General features: G+C 39.7%; 1 protein-coding gene across 1 annotated transcript in view; it reads left to right on the top strand.

The window, feature by feature from the left end:
• zgc:110699 (uncharacterized protein LOC325371 homolog) overlaps positions 1-13,943 on the top strand; it is a 16,015-nt gene extending 2,072 nt beyond the window's left edge. The window contains exons 4-7 of the mRNA XM_061889226.1: positions 1-60; positions 5,476-5,569; positions 8,844-8,915; positions 9,107-13,943. The exon at positions 1-60 is cut by the window's left edge and continues 79 nt beyond it. Coding sequence (XP_061745210.1) covers positions 1-60; positions 5,476-5,569; positions 8,844-8,915; positions 9,107-9,215 — 335 coding nt within the window. The 3' untranslated portion in view covers positions 9,216-13,943. The remainder of the gene's footprint in view (positions 61-5,475; positions 5,570-8,843; positions 8,916-9,106) is intronic.
• The last annotated feature ends 1,850 nt before the right edge of the window (positions 13,944-15,793 follow it).

The following is a 15,793-nucleotide window of genomic DNA, read 5'->3' as shown; positions in this document are numbered from 1 at the left end:
ACAGCTTCCTGGAGGTCCAGCGTCTCAAGAGACTCATTGATCAAACCAAACAGAGTCTTGGTAAGAAAGGTGTTTACTTTCTGTGATGACAGGCGTCAGCCATTTTTGACAGTGTAAGGGACGGGGGATACGGCCTAAAATCTAAATCGCGATTTATATTGCAACCTCCTGTGATAACAATATATTTTAGCATATTTTATTTGGTATATAAATTGTGTTGGTAAGTCCCAAACTTAACTGCAAACAAAGTGGTTTTAGTACAAAAGTTTTATTTACCCAATATCAAAAAGTACAGGTTGGATTAAATTGCCCAAGCAAACAGACATCATCCTCCAGAGCAGGGGTCACCAACCTTTTTGAAACTAAGAACTACTTCTTGGGTACTGATTAATGCGAAGGGCTACCAGTTTGATACACACTTAAATAAATTGCCAGAAATAGCCAATTTGCTAAATTTACCTTTAATATATATATATATATATATATATATATATATATATATATATATATATATATATATATATATATATATATATATATATACACACACACACACACACACAAAAATGGGTATTTCTGTCTGTCATTCCGTCATTTTTGTCATTTTACAGAAGATGAATAAATGATAAAAAAACACTTAATTGAACGGTTTAAAAGAGGAGAAAACAGGGGGGAAAAAATCAAATGTAATTTTGAAACATAGTTTATCTTCAATTTCGACTCTTTAAAATTCAAAATTCACCCGAAAAAAAGAAGAGAAATACTAATTCGAATCTTTTAGAAAAAAAAATAAAAAAAATTATGCAACAGCATTAGTGATTTTTCCTGATTAAGATTAATTTCAGAATTTTGATGACATGTTTTAAATAGGTTAAAATCCAATCTGCACTTTGTTAGAATATATAACAAATTGGACCAAGCTATATTTCTAACAGACAAATCATTATTTATTCTAGATTTTCCAAAACAATAATTTTAAAATGAATTCTAAAGTCTTTGAAATAAGATTCAATTTTGATTCTAAAGATTTTCTAGATTTGCCAGAATAATTTTTTTGAATTTTAATCATAAGTTTGAAGAAATCTTTCACATATATTCTTCGTCGAAAAAAAGGGAAGTTAAAATGAAGAATTAAATTAAAACGTATTTATTATTCTTTGCAATAAGAAAAAATAATTTTATTTGAACAATGATTTAAATTGTCAGGAAAGAAGAGGGAGGAATTTAAAATGTAAAAAGGTATGTGTTTAAAAATCCTAAAATCATATTTAAGGTTGTATTTTTTCTCTAAAATTGTCTTTCTGAAAGTTATAAGAAGCAAAGTAAAAAAATAAATGAATTTTTTTAAACAAGTGAAGACCAAATCTTTAAAATATTTTCTTGGATTTTCAAACTCTATTTGAGTTTTGTCTCTCTTAGAATTAAAAATGTCGAGCAAAGCTAGACCAGCTTGCTAGTAAATAAATACAATTTAAAAATCAGAGGCAGCTCACTGGTAAGTGCTGCTATTTGAGCTATTTTTAGAACAGGCCAGCAGGCTACTCACCTGGTCCTTACGGGCTACCTGGTGCCCGCGGGCACCGCGTTGGTGACTCCTGCCCCAGAGGATCCAGAATCAAATAAAAAACATGCAAATCATATCAAATATTGGTCCACTGGCTTCTTATATGTTTTCCTCATGTGTCAAGGTCTTTTTGTTTTGCAACTGCTGGTTCCAAAAACAACGGTGGATCTCTCAGTCATAACAAGCAGTCATAAACTTTTTGTAGACTGGTTGGCGCGACCCCAAATTCAACTTTCCCCTACAATTGCTCTTCCAGTGATTCAGAATAGGCTCTTTGATAGACTTTCTTATTTGACTAAAATATAACTTAAAAATGGTATACAGGTCAGAAATTCCACTACAAAATAATTATGGATGTATTTTGAACCAGGTTACAAAGACTCCTAATTTAGCTGCTGACGTATACGCTAGCACCGGGGTCGGGAACCTTTTGGGCTGAGAGAGCCATGAAAGCCAAATATTTTAAAATGTATTTCCGTGAGAGCCATTTAATATTTTCAACACCGAATACAACTGTCAGGTTCAAACACTGATGACATCTATTAAACAGACAAGAAGCAAGGAATTAAACAGACACAGGGTTCAAATTTAGCTCAATGAGGAGAAACCCGCAGAGCTGTACCCTTGTACATTGTCGTCCCTCGCTCTGACAAGAGAATTCTACGCCTCCTCTTTTATTTGGACTTTCCCTGATTACAACTAAATGCATGCATTTTTAAGTAAGACCAACATTTTTAGAGTCTCTTATTCTTTTTAATAACTTTGTTATTCCGAAGCTAACCAACAATAAATAAAATACTTTTGACCACCGATGCGACTTCTTGAACAGGTGCGGTAGGAAACGGATGGATGGATTCAAATGCATGAGAATGTTTTATTTTTGGAACGTTATTTTTAACACTGTGATTACCAGGGGAATTATTAATTACTTATCGTGTTAAGCAACGTCAGCTAAGATTGATCTGAGAGCCAGATGCAGTCATCAAAAGAGCCACATCTAGTTCGAGAGCCATAGGTTCCCTACCCCTGCTCTAGCATATTGCATAAATTCTAGTTATATTATTTCAACAAAACTTTGTCACGCCTGTAAGATTATGTTTTGTTTTTTGCCGGGTTGTGTTTAGTTTTTTGGACATTTAGTTCTGTCTTTGCACTTCCTGGTTTGTTTTCGTCTCCAGGCCAACCCATTAGTTTCACCTGGTCTCCTAGTCACGTCTCCGTCCTCATCCTCACACCTGTTTTCACCAATCATCACAGCTGCTATTTAAGTCATTCTTTTTCTGTCGTCGTCCTGGCATCTTCACTTACCCATTCTGTTCCTACCTTCATGCCCTTGTTCACAGTTCCATGTCATGTAAGTTTTTGTTTGTAGTTCATAGTTCATTGCCTTTGTGCTAAGTCTTTTGTTTATGTCCATAGTTTATGCCATAGGGCCAGTGTTTGTTTCCATAGCCAAGTGTTGTACCTTCATTGTGAGGGCTTTTTGTTTGTTATAGTGTTAAAATAAAAAGATGTACTCACATTCACGTCTCGCTCGTGCCAAATTCCCTCTGCGTCGGAGAAACAACCTTAATCCAAGTCACAGTTTGACAAACTATTATTTATCTGCTTGCTAATTTACGAATGTTGTATCTACACATCTGTTAAAATGTAATATAAACTCTTATTCATTTGTAGTTTGATTACTTTACATTAGTTTTGGGCGATACTACTAAGGTTTTGGTCTTTTTTCCAAAAATATGTATTTTTATCTTATGTTTTGTCAGCTTTTTTAGCAGCGTACTACTTGGTATCCTTACTGTCGATATTTGTATCTATACGCCCGCCTCAGTTTGCAATCAAGAGCTCTAGCTTTAGCGTTTGCATGGCCTGTACCATGTTTTGCTATTTCTCGTCCTCCGGTGATGATGGTACTTGTGATAAACATAGTTTATTTCCTGCCATGGAGGCAAAGATTTGTGACCAAGAAGCAGCTTCACACTGCGGAGGCACATTATCTGAGCCTGATGGCTTGTCGCTGTCATATTTTGTGGGGACAGAGCTCGGTCATCTAGTGTCATGAACACGCATTTTAATGATATGACCGTAGTATTAAAAGGTCTACAGCAGGGGTCACCAACCTTTTTGAAACCAAGAGCTACTTCTTGGGTACTGATTAATGCGAAGGGCTACCAGTTTGATACACACTTAAATAAATTGCCAGAAATAGCCCATTTGCTCAATTGACCTTTAACTCTATGTTATTGTTAATAACTAATGATATTTATCTTTGTGGAAACACTGATCATTTTAATTATTTCTCACAATAAATATATATGGAAACAGATAAATATATTTAAAAAAGGGCATTTCTGTCTGTCATTCCGTCGTACATTTTTTCCCTTCTGCGGAAGTTTTTTTTTGTAGGGAATAAATGATGAAAAAAACACTTTATTGAACGGTTTAAAAGAGGAGAAAACAGGAAAAAAATGAAAATTTAATTTTGCAACATAATAATGATGATAGTAATAATAACTTAGATTTATATGGCGCTTTTCTAGACACTCAAAGCGCTCACAGAGAAGTGGGACTCAACATTCATTCACACCTGGTGGTGGTAAGCTACATCAGTAGTCACAACTGCCCTGGGGTAGACTGACAACATTGTTTATCTTCAATTTCGACTCTTTAAAATTCAAAATTCAACTGAAAAAAAGAAGACAAAAACTAGCTAATTCGAATCTTTTTGAAAAAATTAAAAAAAATAATTTATGGAACATAGATAGTAATTTTTTCCTGATTAAGATTATTTTTAGAATTTTGATGAAATGTTTTGAATAGGTTAAAATCCAATCTGCACTTTGTTAGAATATATAACAAATTGGACCAAGCTATATTTCTAACAAAGACAAATCATTATTCCTTCTAGATTTTCCAGAACAAAAATTTTAAAATAAATTTAAAAGACTTAGAAATAAGATTTAAATTTAATTCTACAGATTTTCTAGATTTGCCAGAATATTTTTATTTTATTTTAATCATAATAAGTTTGAAGAAATTTTTCACAAGTATTCCTCGTCGAAAAAACAAAAGCTAAAAGGAAGAATTAAATTAAAATGTATTTATTATTCTTTACAATAATAAAAAAAAAATACTTGAACATTGATTTAAATTGTCGAGGAATAAGAGGAAGGAATTTAAAAGGTAAAAAGGTATATGTGTTTAAAAATCCTAAAATAATTTTTAAGGTTGTATTTTTCTCTAAAATTGTCTTTCTGAAAGTTATAAGATGCAAATAAAAAATAAAAAAATGAATTTATTTAAACAACTGAAATATTTTCTCGGATTTTTAAATCTCGAGCAAAGCGAGACCAGTTTGCTAGTAAAAAAAAAAAAAAAATAGAGGCAGCTCACTGGTAAATGCTGCTATTTGAGCTATTTTTAGAACAGGCCAGCGGGCGACTCATCTGGTCCTTATGGGCGACCTGCTGCCCGCGGGCACCGCATTGGTGACCCCTGGTCTACATTATTGTCGGCCAAATTCGTATCATTTATATCGTATATGGTCTAAATCCGCACAACTCAAATATGTATTTTAATGTATAAAGTCTATGTACCTGAACCAGCACCATGTCAGCTGCACTGTGACCGTTTATGCAGTGTTTGCTCTGCTCTAACTCACACAGAAGCATGCCTATTGTCGCCTTCCCTCACTCTCACAAACACACGCACACACACACATGTGCGTGCACACACACACATACACACACACACCAGATGCTCAAGTTGGGGAGACATAAGTGTTTATACAGTCGCATGTGACGTTAAACGTTAAATTCTAGAACAAGGCTTATACATCACCATCTGGGATAGAACTGTGTGTGTGTGTGTGTGTGTGTGTGTGTGTGTGTGTGTGTGTGTGTGTGTGTCAGTTGTCCCTGCAGTTCTTGTAGCCAATAAAGCAGACTTGGAAATTGGCAGGGAAGTGACAACAGAAGAAGGACAGAGACTAGCCAATGATTTAAGGTATGTATATTATGTGTATGTATATACAGTATATATGTACCTTTATTTATTATGTATATATATATATATATATATATATATAATTTGTATTTCCTTGAATTGCCGCAGGACATATAGTATGCGCCTGCCTTGAATTACTGCTGGGTCAAACTCGCTTCCCAAAATAATTAGCGCATGCTTAGTATTACCACCTGGTCAAACTCGTGACGTCACGAGTGACACTTCCCTAGTCATCATTTTCAAAATGGAGGTGGCTGATTTCAATATCGGTAATTTGAAATCGCATAAAGGGAAGAAGATTAAGAGCTCTTCAGTAGGATTTAAGGTCCAAGCTTACATCACACTCAAATTTTTACTGCATACCTTTGGTAAGTGCCTTAGTGAGAAGAGGTTTTAAGATAATTAGGGCATGCTTACTTATACCGCATGCCTTTGGTAAGCGCAGGAGTGAGAAGAGGTTTTAAATTAATTAGCGCCCCAGCGGCAATTCAAGGAAATGCGGTATACATATAAATATATAGCCCTGCGATGACTTGTCCAGGGTGTACACCGCCTTCCGCCCGATTGTAGCTGAGATAGGCACCAGCGCCCTCCGCGACCCCAAAGAAGGGAATAAGCGGTAGAAAATGGATGGATGGATGTGTATATATATATATATATATATATATATATATATATATATATTAATGAATGTCATTTTATGTTTATAGGGCTCCCATCATTTTTAAACATGTATTTCGTAGGTAGTAAACAGTTTTTATGCTCTGTCTTTGAAAATATTCAATTTAAAATTAATGATTCCTACTTTGCCGGTATTCATTAATTCATTGATATGCTAAGATCTACTAAATATGTACATGTTAATGTGGAATATAACTCATTAATAACTAATAGGGGTGCACAAGAAATCGATTCACATCCGAATCGTGATTCTAACTTGATTGAATCAATTACATCCGGTTTTAATTTTTTAATTTTATAAAAATAGTTGTTTTTTTTTAAATACGTTTTCAGGCCATCTCCATGCAACCATAAGGAGCTTTTCTAACTTGTAACATGTTTTTAAAAAGTTCCGTTATAATTATTACACCAAATATTACATTGTGAGAATCAGTTTAAGTGAACAATCGTGTTGAATCAAGAATCGATTATGAATCGAGTCGTCACCATAGTAATCGGAACCGGATGAAATTGTAAAGTGCGCAAAGATTCACACACCTAGTAACTTTTTATTTATGTGAATGTATTTATCATTAAAATGTATGTACATGTTTATGTTATAGACAGGAAGTCATCAAGAGTTGTGAAAGGAGTAGGATTAATTAAGATCCACTCCTTTCTACTTAATTTTCTGTGACACTGTATTTATGTGATGTATCATTGTGTAACATTGTTTCCTTGTTTGAAACGATTTTCATACCCTTCTATTTTTTAATCCAATTTAAAAATAATTGGTTTTGTACTGAAAAAAAAATCATGGGGAAAAAATCCTGTTAAATAATACGTTTTGTAGTGCAACAATTTATAAAAATTCCTCGCTCCTCTCTGACCGGGATTCAAACCCCAAACTATTGCCTTTCAAGACTCACACTAACACGGACGCATGTGAGAATATTTAAACATACCGTATTTCCTTGAATTGCTGCAGGGCATATAGTATGCGCCTGCCTTGAAAAACTGCCGGGTCAAACTCGCTTACCAAAATAATTAGCGCATGCTTAGTATTACCACCTTGTCAAACTCGTGACACTTCTCCTGTCGTCATTTTTTAAATGGAGGAGGCTGATTTCAATACCGGTAATTTGAAATCGCATAAAGGGAAGAAGATTAAGAGCTATTCAATAGGATTTAAGGTCCAAGTTACATCACACTCAAATTTTTACTGCATACCTTTGGTAAGTGCCGGAGTGAGAAGAGGTTTTAAATTAACCTACGCCCCGGCAGCAATTCAAGGAAATACGGTATTTGATATTATATTCTTATCAGTGATAGAGCAGGAAGAGGCTAGGAATACATTTGCGGTAACATTTCATATGACGTGCCCTGTTATTCATTATTTGACATTATACTTGTGCTTCTTTGTGCAAAACGGAATAAGCGCGTGCTCTGTGGATAACGCTCCTGACTTGAAGCACTAGTGTGTGGTTCACCGACTCGCTCCTTCCCCTGCAACACCACACGCACCTGCAGAAAAAAAAAATCATCAGTAATATCACAGAATTGAAAAACTATGATTGGTCGGCGTGTTGTACATTATTTCCCGAGTGTATTTGACTCAGCCCACCTCTGTGAATGCCTTATTTAATTTCGGAACAGCACTTGCAGTGGGGCAAAAAAGTATTTAGTCAGCCACCGATTGTGCAAGTTCTCCCACTTAAAATGATGACAGAGGTCTGTAATTTTCATCATAGGTACACTTTAACTGTGAGAGACAGAATGTGAAAAAAAATCCAGGAATTCACATTGTAAGAATTTTAAATAATTTATTTGTAAATTATGGTGGAAAATAAGCATTTGGTCAATCATTCAAAGCTTTCACTGATGGAAGGAGGTTTTGGCTCAAAATCTCACGATACATGGCCCCATTCATTCTTTCATTAACACGGATCAATCGTCCTGTTCCCTTAGCAGAAAAACAGCCCCAAAGCATGATGTTTCCATCCCCATGCTTCACAGTAGTTATGGTGTTCTTGGGATGCAACTCTTCTTCCTCCAAACACGACGAGTTGAGTTTATACCAAAAAGTTATATTTTGGTTTCATCTGACCACATGACATTCTCCCAATCCTCTGCTGTATCATCCATGTATCCATTTTGGCATAAACTCAACTTGTCGTGTTTGGAGGAAGAAGAATACGTAATTGCATCCCAAGAACACCATACCTACTGTGAAGCATGGGGATGGAAACATCATGCTTTGGGGCTGTTTTTCTGCTGAGGGGACAGGAAAGAATGAATGGGGCCATGTGTCGTGAGATTTTGAGCCAAAACCTCCTTCCATCAGTGAGAGCTTTGAATGGTTGACCAAATACTTATTTTCCACCATAATTTACAAATAAATTATTTGTAATTCCTACAATGTGAATTCCTGGATTTTTTTTCCCACATCCTTTTTCTCACAGTTGAAGTGTACCTATGATGAAAATTACAGAACTCTGTCAACATTTTCAGTGGGAGAACTTGCACAATCGGTGGCTGACTAAATTCTTTTTTGCCCCACTCTATGAGTGTTGTAATGCAACAAAATACTCATAAAATGTGTGCGTGTGTGAAGGTGTGGTTTCAAGGAGCTGTCGGTGGCCGACGCTGTGTTATCTGTGGAAGCAGCCGTGTTTCAGCTCATCAGGTTAGTCATGTAAACAGCATTTGACACAACCACACACATTTGCTTCTCTGCAGACCTGCACCGGGCTATAAAACACACCAGACCCCCTTTAGGCACACATTTCCAGCCAATGGTGTGTGTTTCTGTGCACAAAAATTTGTGTGTGTGTGAGAACTCACTACTGGCATTGTCTTGCCTCTCATGTGTGACAGGCGGGTGTTGGACCACCAGCGGTCTCTGCCTGACCGCCGTTCCTACATGCTGACCATGCGTCACGCTCTAACCAAGAAGCTGACCCGCTCTAAAACCATGCAGTGGTGACCTCAACTGTATTAAACCATCAGACCTTCATATTGTTTTCATAGGACATTATGAACTGAAGATTGCTGCATGAGGACTCATTGTAAGAAGATCCAGGTTTGAGTCATATTGTGCTCGTGTACTGTTGCTTCGGACCAGCTCTTCCTCCCAGGGAATCTTTATTACTGGTCAATCCCAAGTTCTTTTGATGACATATATGTTGAGTAAGAAGGACCATCGAGACAGAATTGTAAAGACTTTGTGGCATAGCGATGCCGGGTTCGTTCTTCCAAGGAATGGGTCGGCATAAAACACAGTAAGATAAAAGATTTATTTAATAAAAGGAGCTAGGAACAAAAATACTGGGGCTAAGCAGAAAAGGCAAACAAAGGGAGCTAGCGTGGGAGTCTAGGGAAAACGAACAGAAACAACTAAAACTTGGCACAAAGGCACACAAAGGGGAAAACAAAACCATTAGCATGAGAGCTAGAAAAGAACAAAGGCGTAGCGTGTAAGCTAGCGAGAATAAACATACCAGGCGAGGCTTCAACTGTCGCATGTGAGCAAATTAGAGTCCGACAATGAGTGAACAGAAAAGGCGGGCTTATAAAGGATGGTGATTAGTAGAACAGGTGTGCGTCTTGAAACCACGGCAGGTGAAAATAATACGTAGCTATGGAAACGGACTAAAAACAGGAACTAAGGAGTCAAACTACCAAAATGTGATACAGAAAAGAATCAAAACTCTAACATAGAACGATCTGAGCAGTGGATCGCAAAAAGAATTGGAATATTTTCAAGTTTTACTAAATATTTAGGAGGTCAACTTAACCAATACATTCATATCGGCTACTCTACTTGATCTGGCATTCCAAGGGAAAAACACACTCTTTTCACACAAAAGAAAGCCCTCCTCCCCCTCCTCTCAAAATCATAAGGTGAGAAAGACGTGGGGGTTGTCTTCACATTCTGATGGTTTACGATACTGACCTTAGATTGATTGATTGATTGATTGATTGAAACTTTTATTAGTAGACTGCACAGTTCAGTACATATTCCGTACAATTGACCACTAAATGGTAACACCCAAATACGTTTTTCAACTTTTTTAAAGGCCTACTGAAACCCACTACTACGGACCAATACGGCCTTTTTAGTTTACTAAATTGCAATTTTAAAGTTCCCGCGAAGTATCCTGTTGAAAACGTCGCGGTATGATGACGCGTGCGTTTCATGTCTCGGGTTGTAGCGGACATTATTTTCCAGCCCGATACAAGCTATAAGTAGTCTGCCTTAATCGTATAATTACACAGTATTCTGGACATCTGTGTTGCTGAATCTTTTGCAAATTGTTCAATTAATAATGGAGAAGTCAAAGTAGAAAGATGGAGGTGGGAGGCTTTTAGCCTTTAGCCACACAAACACAGACGGTGTTTCCTTGTTTAAAATTCCCAAAGGTGAAGCTTTACTATGGATCAGAACGGTCAAGCGAACATGGATCCCGACTACATGTCAACCGGCAGTTTTCGGTGAGAAAATTGTGGTAATAAGTCGGCTCTTACCGGAGACATCAGCAGAGATTCCGTCCTGATGCAGCTGCGTGACTTCCCTCCGAGACTCTGGCGGTCAACACACTCGTGGCCACACCCCTTCGACTTTCAGGTACTATTTAATCTCAATAAAACACTAGCAACACAATAGGCAGAAAAGGTATTTTCCAGAATTATCCTAGTAAATGTGTCTAATAACATCTGAATCACTCCCACTGCAATCGCCTTTTTTTTTTCCTAGTCCTTCACACTAAATTTCCTCATCCACGAATCTTTCATCCTCGCTCACATTAATGGGGAAATTGTCGCTTTTTCGGTCCGAATAGCTCTAGCTGCTGCTGGCTATGAATATAAACAGTGTGAGGATGTGAGGAGCCCTACAACCCGTGACATCACGCGCACATTGTCTGCTACTTCCGGTAAAGGCAAGGCTTTTTTATTAGCGACCAAAAATTGCGAACTTTATCGTTGATGTTCTCTACTAAATACTTTCAGCAAAAATATGGCAATATCGCGAAATGATCAAGTATGACACATAGAATGGACCTGCTATCCCCGTTTAATAAGAAAATCTCATTTCAGTAGGCCTTTAAGTCGGGGTCCACGTTAATCAAGTCATGGTAAAATGGGATCTGAAGACAAAGAGAGACTGGTAGAATACAGAAAGGAAAAGTACTAGCCACTCTGAACATGGCTATGTAAAAAGAAGGAACTCTTAAACATATCAGCATCCTTCCACAGTACCCATAACCTGAAGCCTTCTGGGATAGGCTCCAGCTCACCCACAACCATATAAGGCAGGGGTCTCAGACACGCGGCCCGCCAGACGTTATTTTGCGACTCCCACCTTAATATGAAAGTTTAATGTTAGTATGGCCCGCAAGTTTGTGTTATTTGGGTCCAAAATGGCTCAACGTTCTGGGTTGCCTACCCCTGCGATAGTGGAAAAGCGGCAAATGAGTGAAAACGACAGAGACGTTGCCATGGGGGTTTTCTTACGTGCCTGGCTGCAGTCACACAGCGACACCTGTCCGTCAGTAATAACAGTCCCCAATAACCTGGACCAATTCAAAATGTTATTTGTTTTATTCATTGTTTAATTTGCATTGCCTGACACAATGAACACTACATATATTTCTATATGATGCAGGATAACACTCCGGGAGCCGTCACTTTTTTGCGCTCGCTATCCAGTGTTGCTGCAGGGAGGAAAAGCGGAACGACACACAGAAATAATATTATTCTCCGTGCGTCGGCTAAATACAAATATATTCCACAACCCCAAACATGTCTTTTTGAAAGCGTGCAGTGAAGAGAAAGGTTAGTGATGAGCAAAGACAATTCCAGGAAAAATGGGAGATGCAATATTTCTTTGTTGAGCACAGGAGCACCCCGACGTGTCTTATTTGCACAGAGAAAGTTGCGGTGCACAAGGAATACAATTTGAAACGTCATTATACAACTAGACATGCTGAGGAGTATGCAACATTGTTTTAAGAAATCTTTGATAGCGGCCCAGCCTCACCCAGACTCTGCATCCAGTGTCCCCCCAGGTAAATTTAGTTTAATAACCCCGGCTTCACGGTGGCAGAGGGGTTAGTGCGTCTGCCTCACAATACGAAGTTCCTGCAGTCCTGGGTTCAAATCCAGGCTCGGTATCTTTCTGTGTGGAGTTTGCATGTTCTCCCCGTGAATGCGTGGGTTCCCTCCGGGTACTCTGGCTTCCTCCCACTTCCAAAGACATGCACCTGGGGATAGGTTGATTGGCAACACTAAATTGGCCCTAGTGTGTGAATGTGAGTGTGAATGTTGTCTGTCTATCTGTGTTGGCCCTGCGATGAGGTGGCGACTTGTCCAGGGTGTACCCAGCCTTCCGCCCGACTGTAGCTGAGATAGGTGCCAGCGCCCCCCGCGACCCCAAAAGGGAATAAGCGGTAGAAAATGGATGGAAATGGAACCCCTGATATAAGGTATCTAGCCAAATCTGGACAATACCAATACCGAGGGTAGAATAAAAATATTTGTGCTGTTGATATTACTTTGTCAATATTGTTCCACAGTGGTACCTCACCTTCAATGGGAACTGCACTTTTTTTGGGGAATAAAACCCATTGTTCACAAGCAATATAAAAGACATGATGACAGGAGTATGTTTTTGATGCATTCTACCTAGTAAACAAAAGTCAATGGTAAGTCCTCTCTTCCACCTATAAAACACAATTACAAAAACATCCAAAAATCGCCAAAAATACGCCATTTACATTTAGCGACTTGTATATTCACCAAGTATTAGTGATATTGTTATTGTTATTGTTAACTCACATCCCAAACGTAATTTTTTTTAAGGACTGCAGATGGAAGTCATGTCTTGTGATAATGTTCTGTTTAGTTATGTTCTGTATGTTTTTGACTCCGTTATTTCCTGTTTTTGCGCACCCTGGTTTGTTTTAGTTTCCATGACAACCATTAGTTCCACCTGCCTCATTTGTTTGAACTCACGCACCTCTTGTTAATCATGTCACTATTATTTAAGCCTGTAGTTGCCAGGTAGTCGACCTGGCAACATCACCCTTGTTACCAGGGGCGCCGAAAAGGGGGGGGAAAATGATACGGATTCTAGGCGCCCATGATGGAGGGGGGCCCAGAGAGGCCCCTAATGATGATGAAATTATATGAAATTATGTGTTGGGGGCCCTGTAAAGATTATTTTCATGGGACCCAAAATCCCTAGCGGCGCCCCTACTTGTTACACCTGATACCCGAATGATTACACGATCCATGCCATAGTGCTCGTGCCATTGCTCAGTTGTTTTGGACTTTTTCACGTCACAGTTAGTGTTTTCGTTTTTATGTCCATAGTTCTGCCTTTGTGCTAGTTTTTGTTTTCTTAACCAAGTTTGTTCTCCGCCTTGTGCGCGCCTTTTGTTTGTTCCTTTTATAGTATAATTCAATCATGTATTCGGGGGCGGTACCTCTGGCTTGGCAGACCAGGGTGGTGGTCCCTCTCTTTAAGAAGGGGGACCGGAGGGTGTGTTCCAAATATCATAGGATCACACTCCTCAGCCTTCCCGGTAAGGTTTATTCAGGTGTACTGGAGAGAAGGCTACGCCGGATAGTCGAACCTCGGATTCAGGAGGAACAGTGTGGTTTTCGTCCTGGTCGTGGAACTGTGGACCAGCTCTATACTCTCTTCAGGGTCCTTGAGGGTGCATGGGAGTTTGCCCTACCAGTCTACATCTGCTTTGTGGACTTAGAGAAGGCATTCGACCGTGTCCCTCGGGAAGTCCTGTGGGGAGTGCTCAGAGAGTATGGGGTATCGCACTGTCTTATTGTGGCGGTCCGCTCCCTGTACGATCAGTGTCAGAGCTTGGTCCGCATTGCCAGCAGTAAGTCGAACACGTTTCCAGTGAGGGTTGGACTCTGCCAAGGCTGCCCTTTGTCACCGATTCTGTTCATAACTTTTATGGACAGAATTTTTAGGCGCAGTCAAGGCGTTGAGGGGTTCCGGTTTGGTGGCCGCGGGAATAGGTCTCTGCTTTTTGCAGATGATGTGGTCCTGATGGCTTCATCTGGCCGGGATCTTCAGCTCTCACTGGATCAGTTCGCAGCCGAGTGTGAAGCGACCGGAATAAGAATCAGCACCTCCAAGTCCGAGTCCATGGTTCTCGCCTGGAAAAGGGTGGAGTGCCATCTCCGGGTTGGGGAGGCGACCTTGCCCCAAGTGAAGGAGTTCAAGTACCTAGGAGTCTTGTTCACGAGTGGGGGAAGAGTGGATCGTGAGATCGACAGGCGTCTTCAGTAATGCGGACGTTTTACCGATCCGTTGTGGTAAAGAAGGAGCTGAGCCGGAAGGCAAAGCTCTCAATTTACCGGTCGATCTACGTTCCCATCCTCATCTATGGTCATGAGCTTTAGGTCATGACTGAAAGGATAAGATCACGGGTACAAACGGCCGAAATGAGTTTCCTCCGCCGTGTGGCAGGGCTCTCCCTTAGAGATAGGGTGAGAAGCTCTGCCATCCGGGAGGAACTCAAAGTAAAGCCGCTGCTCCTCCACATCGAGAGGAGCCAGATGAGGTGGTTCGGGCATCTGGTCAGGATGCCACCCGAACGCCTCCCTAGGGAGGTGTTTCGGGCACGTCCGACCGGTAGGAGGCCACGGGGAAAACCCAAGACACGTTGGGAAGACTATGTCTCCAAGATGGCCTGGGAACGCCTCGGGATCCCCTGGGAAGAGCTGGACGAAGTGCCTGGGGAGAGGGTAGTCTGGGCTTCCCTGCTTAGGCTGCTGCCCCCGCGACCCGACCTTGGATAAGCGGAAGAAGATGGATAAATCATGTATTCACCTTCATGTCGTGTGCAGTCCAGTCCTTTTGCACTCTGGGAGAACATTCATGGCAGGGAGCTGCGAAAGCCTCGCAGTAAGCTGCTCCACAGTCCAAGTCGTGACAATGGATAAGAGTTTGAAGTTTTATTTTGTGTACAGACAATGACACAATCTTTTATTTTTACATTTGGTGCCGCCTAAAACCTCATGTTTACCGTTTGAAGCTCCTCCAAGTTTTAGAAAAAGAGCCTGAGGCATAAGCATGACTTGCACCGCTAGTTTGATAGTATTTAGCTTTTTCCTTTGAAGGATGTTGCTGTTACAATACTTATAGTCCTCTTGAACCTTATATTTGTTTTAATACTTAAGTTTTTTTTCTAAATGTTACTTTCCCCCCTCATTTAATGCAGTCTGGTTAAAACCTTTAACTAGTCAGATGGGGATGCCATGGCGCGGTTGGGAGAGTGGCTGTGTGGTTGTGGTTCGATCCCCACCGTTGTGTCCTTGAGCAAAACACTTCACCCTTGCTCCTGATGGGTCTTGGTTAGCGCCTTGCATGGCAGCCGTGAATGGGTGAATGTGGAAATATTGTCAAAGCGCTTTGAGTACCTTGAAGGTAGAAAAGCGCTATACAAGTATAACCCATTTATTTATAAGTGCTAACGCAGAAAAACTCTCTATAGCAGGGGTCACCAACCTTTTTGAAACCAAGAGCTACTTTTT

The sequence above is a fragment of the Nerophis ophidion genome, linkage group LG27 (genome assembly GCF_033978795.1).
Source record: "Nerophis ophidion isolate RoL-2023_Sa linkage group LG27, RoL_Noph_v1.0, whole genome shotgun sequence".
NCBI lineage: Eukaryota > Metazoa > Chordata > Actinopteri > Syngnathiformes > Syngnathidae > Nerophis > Nerophis ophidion.
Note: the sequence above shows the minus strand (reverse complement) of the source record. Positions and strands in the feature narration are given on the sequence as shown.